Source organism: Thamnophis elegans, chromosome Z, assembly GCF_009769535.1.
Source record: "Thamnophis elegans isolate rThaEle1 chromosome Z, rThaEle1.pri, whole genome shotgun sequence".
Lineage (NCBI taxonomy): Eukaryota > Metazoa > Chordata > Lepidosauria > Squamata > Colubridae > Thamnophis > Thamnophis elegans.
The window spans coordinates 28,875,125-28,887,557 of NC_045558.1; the positions used below are offsets into that span (position 1 = coordinate 28,875,125).

General features: G+C 35.9%; 1 protein-coding gene across 1 annotated transcript in view; it reads right to left on the reverse strand.

Annotated features, from left to right (window-relative positions):
* The window catches only part of NEBL (nebulette), a 165,245-nt gene that overhangs the window by 15,618 nt on the left and 137,194 nt on the right, over positions 1-12,433 (reverse strand). The window contains exon 5 of the mRNA XM_032237740.1: positions 11,456-11,627. Within this exon, the coding sequence (XP_032093631.1) occupies positions 11,456-11,627 (172 nt within the window). The remainder of the gene's footprint in view (positions 1-11,455; positions 11,628-12,433) is intronic.

Sequence of the window (12,433 nt, forward strand, 5' to 3'; positions counted from 1 at the left end):
ATTTTCAGGATTATATTCCTATACTCTTTTCTTTACATTGATAAAGGAAATGGCATACAATGGCACATGTTTTAAAGTAATATTCAGGAATTACAAAAAAAGATCCCAAAATTGGACACAGTGATATGGCGACCCACTTAACAATCACCATGATTTATGATTGTAATTCTGAGCTCTATTACATTGGTAAGTCATTCATATTACACATTATTCATACACAAGTAGATTACTTTAGCGCTTTCCACTTCCAACTTAGTGGGAACATATTACTCCTCCTCACGTTGGGAAATAAAATAAATAAAATAAAATTGAAAAAATCACATTTCCAACAATTTTTTAAAATAAATAACCTATTTATTGACTAGAAGCTTGTGGAGCAAAAGAAAAAGAATCTAAAACAAAAAAGAGAATCACTCAAATGCTTTTTTTAAAGAATGGTTGTGTGCATAATGGAGACTAAGTTTAGCATAAATAATGCTTTGGTGGGATTAGATGATATGAGATGATAAATTAAGCAATAAGCTTTCCTGCTCTATCATATAATACATACTGCTTGTACAAAGCTGTGGAGCCACTACTACTTTTAGTCCTACATCCATAGACTGTATACTGTCTAATCCATTATTTCTCAACATTGACAACTCTAAAGTAAGTAATCTTCAATTCCCATAATTTCTCAAGCATCTGGCTGGGGAATTTTGACAGTGGAAGTCCACATGTCTTAAAGTTGCTGGGATTGAGAAACACTGGACTAAAACATTAATTTTAAATAGTTAGTGACAGGTTGTAAATTAGGTAAATTAAGAAACCCTATGTTATTTTCTTCCTTCCATATGCCCCGATTAATCTTGAAATGAAAATACTACCTGAATTAATCTTTATAAGCATAGAGAGCAAGAAAGAAAATAACATTTAAAATTATTTATTTCATTAGCATCCCACCAGCCTTCTATCATGGTAATTATAATATAGAATAACAGAGTTGGAAAGGATCTTGAAGGCCACCTAGTCCAACCCCCTGCTTAGGCAGGAAACCCTACACCACTTCAGACAAATGGATATCCAACATCTTCTTTAAAATGTCCAGTGTTAAGGAGTTTTATATATATATATATGGATTGTTATCCAGGCACTGGATGTGCTATGTGATCACAGTTCAGAAGAAAGAATTATAAAATAAGAATTGAAACATAACCTTTTTTGACACATTATGCAAAAATAATCTCCTTTAATAAATCCATGGTTTTGGAAAAGAAGGAAAATGCAAACTGGATGGACTCATCAATGAGGGATGCATCACTGGAAGATATAAAGCTGGTAATTCTGGAGAAGGTCTATCAATGAGGTCATTAAGTATTCATGATGGCATATAAACAATAATATTTTAAATAATGAAACACATTTTCTTGGCAATGAAATATTTCCTGAAATGGAAAATAATTAAAATTTACCTTTAATTTCTTCTGAATCAAAGATATATAGAAATTTAAATTCCAAAGCTCATTTTTAATGTAAAGCTAGAAGCAGATTTAAAAATTATTTTGTGTCCTTACTCAATTTTTTGTATCACTGTTTATCACATATAAGCATGGTACTGTGTAGAAATGGTCTTGTTATACAGTATATACATATCAAGAAATAAATACAAAATTAAAACATGGTACAGCAACCATGAAAGTCTTGGAAAAGATATTCAAATGTCATGTTGTATTTAAACCCACAATGATCAGAATCATGCAAGTTATAGTAGTTTCTGTAAGGTTATAAGGACGTGAAAGTTGGACTTTGAAGAAGCAGGATAGGAAGAGTATTGGTGTTTTTGAACTTTGGTGATGGAGAAGATTCCTGCGCATAACATGGATAGCCAAGAAAACAAGCAAGTGGATCAATGAACAATCAATCTAGAGTTCTCACACAAAGTACAAATGACCAGACTCAAATTGTCCTACTTCAGACACATCATGTAAAGATCTGGCTTTCTATAGCAAACTCTAATCCTGGGAAAGGCAAAAGGAAAGAGATGAAAAGGAAACCAGCAGCAAAGTAGCAATGACTCCACCACTGGAAGATGAAAAATTAGTTTAGGACAAATTGTCATGGAGAAAATTCCGTGGCCACTAAGAGTCAACATTGACTTGATGACACATAATCAATGCACATTGTTACAGGCTGAAAGATATTATAGTGCAACGTTTCCCTTAATCATCAAGAGGACCTCTTCAGGCATAACAGTTTAATATTTCTGTGTATACAAAGACAATTTAAAAGCACTTTTTGGATCAATTCATTGATTACTACATCTATGCCCCCTTTCTACTAGATTGTAGTAGATGCAGTTGAAGCAGAGCTAGAGACTTACTTTTGCCCCCACATAATAATTGATAAACTCTCAAATTATCAGTTTATTTCCAAATACAATTATGCCCTCTAAAGCCCAAAATAATTTGGCACATCCAGATTCTGCATGAATCCAGATGAACAGTTAGGAAAGTTACAACCCCCCACCCATCCAAATTCACCACTACTCCACTCTCTGAAGACCAGTTGGTGGCCACTCAGAAGCAAACCTTTGAGCTACTCCCATTTTGTGCAATCAGATTCAGGTGATTTTCAGGTCTGACTTTTGCCATTCTTGTTACTAGATTTTGTTTCATACTAGTTTTATTTATTTTATACCGAGGATGATTGATTGATTGATTGATTGATTGATACAGACAATATCTTTGGGATGAATACTGTTTTACTGTCAACCATATTACCTGCTAGCCAAAACATCAGATAAAATATTTCAGATAAGCACAGTTTTTCCCCCAGTTCAGTTCTTCAGCTTTTTTGTATTAGTTTGTAGTAAGAAATGCTTCTCAAAATCCTTGCCTTCCATGTGCCTTTTATTTAAAACATAGATGTTTCATAAAATTCAGTTCTGAATGGAAATAATACGTATTCTTGGACTGTACATTTGAAAAATTGAGGAATATTAATCTAAAATGTATGAGTGCTTTTCTCAGATTTCTTACTTTGGAACTATGGTGATTTGACTGTTCTTGCCAACTGCAGTACAAAAAGAAATGTACTAAGCAAGAAAAGTTATTTTCAGCTTAACTAAATGTGTTAAGGCTGAAAAGAACTTTTATTGATTAGTACATTTCCTTTTTAACTCTTGATTTTTTTTACAAAGAAAAATACTGTAGTAAAAGACTCACAAACCCAAAAATAAAAATATACATTATAAATAAAAAAAAAACACACACAGCTGTCTGCTACTAATAGGAGTATTAAAGTTATTCCATTCTAAAACTGAAAATGGAGATGGTAAAGCATCGTTTAAATGATCTGGAAATACAATCAAGCAGAACAGAACATGGTAATGAATATTTCATAGACATATTTAAAGGTAATGCAAAACCCACTTTAAAGCTCAGACAAACAACAATATGCATAGTTATTAGTATCCCATGTATATTCATTTATGGAAATATGGCTTCATTTTGAACACTGGCAGGCTTGATTCACTGAGCTGGGACACTTTTTTGTTCATTCATATCACTAATCCCATAAACACATTAACAGAAAAGAGAAAGTTAAACTATCATTTCAAAATATGTAAATGTATAGCCTCGTAAGATCTATCTCAGAATTTTTATTCTACTTTTAAATGTAATCTTGGAGGTAATAATAATAATCTGACAAGCAGGTGGCAGCACCTAGGAAGATAAGCAGGTCCAGATCTAGTTACCACCTGGATGGAAGACCAGAAAAATCTCAGAAACCCAAAAGAACATAACAGAAGGAAGCAAGAGCAGCCACTATGATGTCAAGACAAGTCAACTTGAAGATGACTTTATTATTACTAATATTTTATTTTTATTATCTTGGCTAATTGATTGAAATGTCTCAGTTGCCTCTTCGGTGCAGAATTGGAGAGGCCAGACCTGTGGTTGACAGCATAAAGAAGCACGTGAGTAATCCTTGACTTATGACTGGCCGCATCGCACAATTACAATAGACCTATTTTGGGATTGCTTATGACCTGGATTCAAAGTTCCAACAGTCAAGTTCCCCACCCCATGGTCACATGAACAAAGTTCAAGGGTTAGCATTTATGGTAATTTGCACAGTCCCGTGGTCATATGACCATCATAAAACAGATGATCAGATATATGCAACAATAGCAGTTTCTTTAATTTCCTCTGACAACTCTGACTCCATGCTGAAATGTCTCCCTCCCCCTTCAATGACTCCATCCCAGGTTTTCAGCAATATGCTGCCCATAGAAAACCATTGCTTCACTTAACAACTGTGTTGTTTACTTAATGACCACAGACTCACTTAACAAGCATGGTGATCCACTTAATGACTGCCACAAAATGTGACAGTCATTAAGTGGATCAACCCATTTTATGAATATTAGGATGTATGACCATAATGTGCAGAGTCTGTTACAGTTCTAAGTTGAGGACTATCTATCTTGGGAAGAACCATGTGATGCATCTGGGCCAGACTCAAAGATCTAATGTGATGTAATGGTTAAAAGAATTTCAATGAGTGACCATGAGTCAGTCCCATTATCTACTTTATAAGGTTATCCAGAAGGCGGGGGAAAGAGGAAGGACTATGGCTAATTCCATTACCTCTTGAAAGAAAGGCAGGAGATAAATCAAATTAAATAATATCTCAGGTTTCAAGGAGAGACATTTAGAATTTGACATGCCCTATTCTTAGTTCATACAGTAGCTTCATGTCTGAAAAAAATGCTTCACTTTTGCAATAGGCTTCTTTCAAAACAGACATTTTACAACATCTTTGTGCATAAGACTACACAAAGAATTAAAGTCAGGCCTGAGGTAACAACTTTGCCTATGGGAGAGAGTTTGAGAGAATGTTCAAAAGTCTGTTTGTGGGGAGCCCTGGGAATAATGGTTCTTCGGGAACACGGAACTGTAAAAATAAAAATCTAGGAGCTCTATCATCCTACAACAATAGTATGATAACATCATTTCAACCATAATGATTGTATCCATTCATCCAGAATGGGCCAACCAAAATACTGTGAGGAGGAATATGCAAAGTACATTAATCTCAAATTGTTGTGATCTTGAAGCACTCCTATCCTGGAGATCTGAATAAAGTAGGACGTTAGAATAAGTCTTACTGGTAGTTACTTCAGTTCAGGGGTGAAATCCAGCAGGTTCTGACAGGTTCTGGAGAAACGGTAGCGGAAATTTTGAGTAGTTCGGAGAACCAGTAGCGGAAATTTTGAGTAGTTTGGAGAACCAGCAAATGACACCTCTGGCTGGCCCCAGAGTGGGTGGGAATGGAGATTTTGCAGTATTCTTGCCCTGGAATGAGGTGGGAATGGAGATTTTGCAGTATCCTAGCCTTGCCACGCCCACCAAGTCACACCCACCAAGTCCACAGTCGCAGAACCAGTGGTAAAAAAAATGAATTTCATCACTGCTTCAGTTGTTTCTGACTGTTTCAAGTGCAGCATTTCTTTTAGTTTTTATTAGTTTGTGTTGGCTTCTTCTTCCTGTTGTTGTTTTTACTTTTTCCAGTCAAGCCAGTATAGTAACTGGCTGCTGCTAGTTTAGACTAGATGGGATGATATGGGAAAGGAGAAGAAATTGGCAATAAAATACAAAGACTGCTTCCAGATTACCTACTTTGTTATTGCTTTTTCAAAAAATTATCAGAATGTAGTACTGCAGGTTACTTCTGTTGACTGTGGCTGCCAGCAGTTTGGTATTTGAGTCTCTCCAGCTCAAGGTTGACTCAGCCTTCCATTCTTCCAAGGTCAGTAAAATGAGGATCTAGATTGTTGGGAGCAATATGTTGGCTCTGTAAACTGCTTAAAGAGAGCTGTAAAGCACTGTGAAGCGGTATATAAGTCTAAGTGCTATTGCTATTATGCAAGTTGCATGTAAGTTGTACCGTGTGCTGTACACTCTAGATGATTAAAGGAAGGGCATGTTTGCATGCAATATTGTGCTTTATATAGAAATATTGATAAAAATGGTTAAATACAAGGGCTACTTGATTGTTTTGGTTGCTTTGTAGACTTTTGCTCTGTGCATGCTTTCTGGATATGCTCTTATAATCTGTTGATGCAGAGAAGCACATTTAAAAAGCAAAATCTCTGTCACTTTGGGAGGATTTTGTTAAGCTTTGATATTTTTTTAAATTTATTATTTATAAAAGTTATTGGCCACCCAGCTTACCATAAGTAATCCTGTGATTGCCCTTTCTGACCTTCCAATCAACCTCCGACAATTCACTTAATAACTGTGTGATTCCCTGAATAACTACAATTATTTGTTTAACATACCTGGCCAAAAAAGGTCATAAAATCAAGGCATGACTCATTTAAAATCTACCTTGCTTAACAATGGAAATTTTGGTCCTAATTGTTGTCATAAGTCAAGGACTACCTGTATATTGTATGTAGACATTTGCTAATGTTTTATCTTAAAATTACATAGAATACTGTAGTAGCTGCAGAATGTACTTAGGGTCTTTGTTTCCTTTTTAGGGTTCATTTCTAGATTTTACAGCTGCAAAGGTTTGCTTAAAATATGCATAAATATTCAAATGTGTTCAAGTAAGTATGTTTGTACCAGGGGTGACATTCAGCAAGTTCTGACAGGTTCTGGAGAACAGGTAGCGGGAATTTTGAGTAGTTTGGAGAACTGGCAAATACCACAGCTGGCCCCAGAATGGGGTGGGAATGGAGATTTTGCAGTATCCTTCCCCTGCCATGCCTATCAAGCCACGCCCATAGAACCGGTAGTAAAAAAAAAATTGAATTTCACCATTGGTTTGAACCATAAATTAACTTAATAAACTTGGTAATGGTATAAATACCAATGGCAAACTCCATTATTCTGTGAATGATTTCAGATTCAATCTATAATTCTACTTATTGATATATGCAATTAAATAACATAAGGTAGCGAACCCAAATCAGTAGTGAACAATCTATAACTGTACTTGAAAGCCACCAAGATTTAAAAAGTGTATGTAAAGACAATAGGTAGATAGCATTGTTGTTGACCCAAATCTAAGATTAACAAAAAAGTCTTTGTCTAATGCAATTGTCGGTTCATTGGGTGTGAAAATTGCTGAGTTAATTCTTAAGATGTGGAAAGAATGAGCACACAGTGACAGTTAAGAGTGGATACTTCCGTATACCTCCTCCTTCATTAGATAGTCTTGTTGCCTCACTGGAGTAAGAAAATATAGAATCATCTGATTTGTCATCTCCAACGCCAGAAGTACTGGTAGAATGCAAATGGTATTGGCTACATCTTGCTTTTTCTATAAGGAAAATATAATACTGCAATAAATAGTATTGTAAAAAAAAAATTAAAGGGAACCTTTTATTTTAAAAATACTAAAATATAAATAAACACAATCGAACACCATTTTGTACAAATCAATTATTTTCTCTCTCTCTCACACACACACACCCACACACACAGACACACAAACGCTTTAAGTAAAAAACTGTATATTGAGGCTTTGTGCAGTTGCTTATAAGGGACAGAAGTCACCAGGAAGAGCAAATTTTAAAAAAAGAATCTTCTATCCCCTAACTTAAAGCCATTCAACCACATGCTATCAAAGGCCAAAAGAAAAAAACAAGTTTTTATAGCTCATTTAAATCAAGTAAGGTGGGAACTATAGAAATAGAGGTGCTGTTCTTTTTGTTCGCCTGTGGAATTATCTTTGAAAGGCTGATTGTAGGTCTAACAATTCATCTTTTGGGGCCTTACTAACAAATTTACAGTATATAATATTCCATATTCACTTATTTTGACAATATAAACAACTGCTGTTATGTGTAAGCAATTAGAGCAGGGGGGGTGTAAAACTCAATTTCACTGAGGGTTAGGGTAAGGGCCTATGCATCAGGGTATGGTTGATCTCGAGGGGGAGGGTGGGTGGACATGATGCCACTCCCCAAACTGCTGGAATGTTTCCTCTTCACATTGGATAGACTGGGCCGAAGTGACAGGGAGTGACCGCTTACATTTTCCAGGATGGCCCTGTGGGCCTTGTGTTTGATATCCTTGAACTAGAGGTTTGTTAGCTTCCATTCACTTAGGAACAAAGCACAGTATTTGAACACAGATATTTAAACCTTAAAGTTAAACTTTGACACTTAGTGCTATTAGTAAAAAAAAATATACTTTGGCTCCCTCCCCTTTTTCTCTCATATGGCTTTTCTCTGACCAGAAAAAAGGATTAAAATAGGCACAGGAAATATGAAAATAGAAAACATATAGTAAATAGAAAACATCACCCATGTGAATCCCAATAAAACTTTGTGAATCAAACAAGGTGATATCAAACAATGGCACAAAAGCCCTTCTAGAATCATACATTCTGTAAATAGTTTCATATTGTTACAGAAGCTGGGCAGCTGATTAAATCCCAACAGGCCTTTTTTTATAACCTGGTGCCAATCTAATGAGTTGGTCTACATTTGACATCATCTCTAATCAGTCTCACTAAATGAAAGTGAATTAGTTCTGACTAAGGGAAATTTCATATGCAATATCCATATTCATGCAGTCCTAGTAAAAAAAAATAGTATGCTGTTATTTTCACACAAGTGCAATTTACTAGGTCAATTTTACTTCTAGGACTATAGCAAACCAATGCAGAAAACCATAATCAAATAATACCCAAAAGCACATGTAGACTTTTAGACTGAATATTATCTTCCAAAGGATCAAGGTCGAAGATGGAGCCAGGATCTGTGCGCCAAACTTTGAGATCTTTCCCCCAAAAAGAAACAACAGGACAGTAGGTAAAAAAAAAGTCAAGGAGAAAATTTAGCTGCTCTTTTATTAGAAAGACATTGGCTATCCTGCTGTAGCTGAAACATACTCTTTCTAATTATCAAAAGACATTATTATAGGAGTCAACACAGTCTGAAGTCATTTTCAAATAGAGCTGGGAAAAAATCTTCAGTATCAAATTTCCTGTTTATAGTGATTTTATCTAATTGTTTGTATGAAACACTGCTTTATTTACATTACTCTAGCCATAGGAGTAGATTCATATTTTGTTTGTAGTCAAAATAGTAACAAGTTTTCATTTCAATCTAGAACAGGGGTGTAAAACTCAATTTCATTGAGGGCCGCATTAGCATTGAATTCAAAGGGCCAGTTTAATGTAAGACTATGTATCATATTAGTTCAGGAGTACATTATAGGTAAGTCTCAGTAGGATGCTGTGAGTCTGGATCTTCTGAGGTCTAAGTCTCTTCCAACAGGCTGGTCACATAATGGGATGGTATTCAGGTGGCTGGTTGGCCCTTCTTCCTCTCTGTCTCTGTCTGTCTCTCTCTGTGTCTCTCTCTTTCTCCTCTCTTGCACTGCCTGCTGGGATTTCCTTCCACAGCCTCTGCTCCTTTGTTGATCCCTCTGCTTTCCTCCCTTTCACTCATTCTTCTCTCTCTTTCAGGTTTGCCCCTTAGAAGCCTCTGCTCTCTTCCCTCTCGCCTTCTGTTCCTCTCACTCCTCTCCTTTTCCCGTTAAAACCTCCTACTTTTATCTCCTATCATCTCTCCCTGCCTCCTCATCTTTTTCTCTGTTCTGGGCACGTCACTCTCTGGGGCTCAGGCAGAGCTCCAGCCATCCATGTGGCTGATGCTGCCCACCTGGCCTTTGCACGGAATGCTCATCAGCTGGAGTTTTATGCACTGATTCTGGGGTCTCCGCTGAGCCCTAGCAACCCCACAGGTCGACAGTCAAGGCTTCTAGAAGCACAGATCAGCTGGAGCCACATGTGCTGATCCCAGGACCTCAGCAGAACCCCAGCAACACTGCAGCTCTAGCTCACTTTCCCCTAAACCTGTGTGGTGCTACCGCTTCTTCAGCTCACTCTCCTACTACACACATGATCCAAGCCCCTCCCATCCTTTCTCTTTCCTTCCTTTCCTTCATTCACCACTCACTCGCTCTCAGACAGTGGGCACTGTTGCCACTGACAAGATACCCGATGAAGTGGGCAGGTAACTACTCAATCACCTCCTCCTACTAGTCTGCTTGTGAGACAGACCTAAACACATCACAGGCCAGATCTGGCCCGCAGGACACAGTTGTTTCCATGATGCTACCCCAGTCATAAAAGACATGTTGCAAATCATTATTTCACATTTATATATAAATTTATCAATTTTATTTGCTGTTTTATAAGAGTTTGTTACAAATTATTTTTAATGTTTCAGAAAAAAAATATGTCAAACTGATTTTCACTGGCAAATGAGACAAGGCTCCCAAAATAAAACCTATAAGATGCTTACATATGAAAAATTCATACAGTGAAAGTGTAAAGAGACATTGAATATGACAATATAGACATTGAAAAAAGTTGGCATCTAATTCACTAGTCTCTAAAGCAGTTTTCCTTAATCCAGTATTTTATAGAAACATTGGATTGCTAACTTATTCAACTATTCACTACTTGGCAATTCAGTGTTAGCTAAATATAATCTGACACTGTTCAAATACTCTAAATAGAGTTTTAAACTAGTAACATGCAAAAAAAATTAATACATTTTATTTTCATCATGGTATAAATACAAACTATTATTCTTACCAAGTAAAATAATACTTTATAACAATAAAATGCTTGTCTTACAAGACATTAAAATGGTAGAACTTAATTCATTTCGTATTGATCTATAAAAAATGTCAAATGGCAATTTGTTCTGTGATTACTTTCATTATTAAAATAGTTTAAAGTTTTAATATTGGCCTTTCACATTAACAGTTTAAATACTTCTTGTATTATGCCTTTTTTCAAAAAAAGTTAAGCTCTTGTCAAGCAATTTAAAGATAGATTAAAATTTCTTTCATTATTGGGTTAATTAATATTCTTATTACTTTAGAGGGCACTGCAATTAGCATTTTTGCTGGGAAACAATTATTGTCTGATAATCCCCATTGAGCTATCATTCTAATATGATAAAGAAATTTGATATAACACAAAAGCATGTAACTGCAAGCATCAATAGTATTTCAATTATACTAATTATTTGATGTCTGGCTCAAAAACCAAGACAGTCATACATATTCTTCTAAGCAATTTCCTTAATTGTTCCTCACCCATAGATAGAGACCTTGCCAAGCTAAAGCAAACTACTTACACCATTAATCAGAGACTCGGAGAACTCATAGGGATGAGCTGTTCTGGCAATTTCCCCCCTATTCAAACTATCTAAACTTCTCTGTCTTTTGCTCCTCGGGAATGCAGTCCTTCTATCTACAAACTACATTCCACCACATCTTATAAATAAATAGATAGATAGATAGATAGATAGATAGATAGATAGATAGATAGATAGATAGACAGACAGACAGACAGACAGACAGACAGACAGACAGACAGACAGACAGACAGACACACAAGTTTATGATTCAGTGAAGTTATAGAATTGACTTACCCACAATTATTCCAGGTCTCCTGTCCATTTCAACTATATGTGGGTGAACACCTTTGTATGCTGCATCACTAACCACTTGGGTATTCCTTCTCACCCGTTCAGTTACAGGGTCATCCACTACTGAAGTGAACCCTCTGCCTTTTGTCTTCTCAAAATCTTCATGATATTTGACCTGGAGAAAAATATGTATATTGTCTGAGATTCAAGTATTAAGAACAGTAAATAATTATTGGGCATTGCCATTGGCTTGTATTCAACAATATACAGAATTGGTATCATGCAGAAGGATGTTCTTCTTGTTTTTCTTCCCTGAATTCTCCTCAAATTGGCTCCAATAAGTCAGTAATGGAGACTACAGAGTACACAAGAAAGGGATAACTGATTCACTTGGCAGATATTATTCCATCAGCCATCCTATAAGTCTTGCATATTATACAAGAGATGAGTCATCAACATGCAATTCTTTATTGCCAGTATATGCCTTTATGGCTATAGCATATGTCAGTTTCGGTGCTGATCTTTAAGAATATTTTAAGTAATTGCATCATTAGTCACAACCAATTACATTCTCATGCAAGTGTTGATACTAAACTAGCTTAACATGTGCTTCATGTTAATCAACAAATTCCCAAAGTTAACCCAGTTATTACAGAATCTGTATACAGGTAACTCTTGATATCTGCAGTTATGCCTATCTATGACTGAACCATAGATATCAGTCTGATAAAAATGTAAAAAGTTTCAGCCTATTGCCATTTGGAGCTTATTTTCTATTACTTTACAGATGGAAAAGCATGATCAAAGAGTTTTACGCATGCATAAAGAACATTTATAAGAGTTAGGGGATCTATTCAATATTCCTATGTTTGCTCTTCCTGGATCTTACTTAAACAGCGAGTCACAAAAATTCATATGGCTTCTTTGCAGCAGCAAAGTCTGTCTCCCTCTCCATATTAATAGAGAGGTCTTTCACTTGAA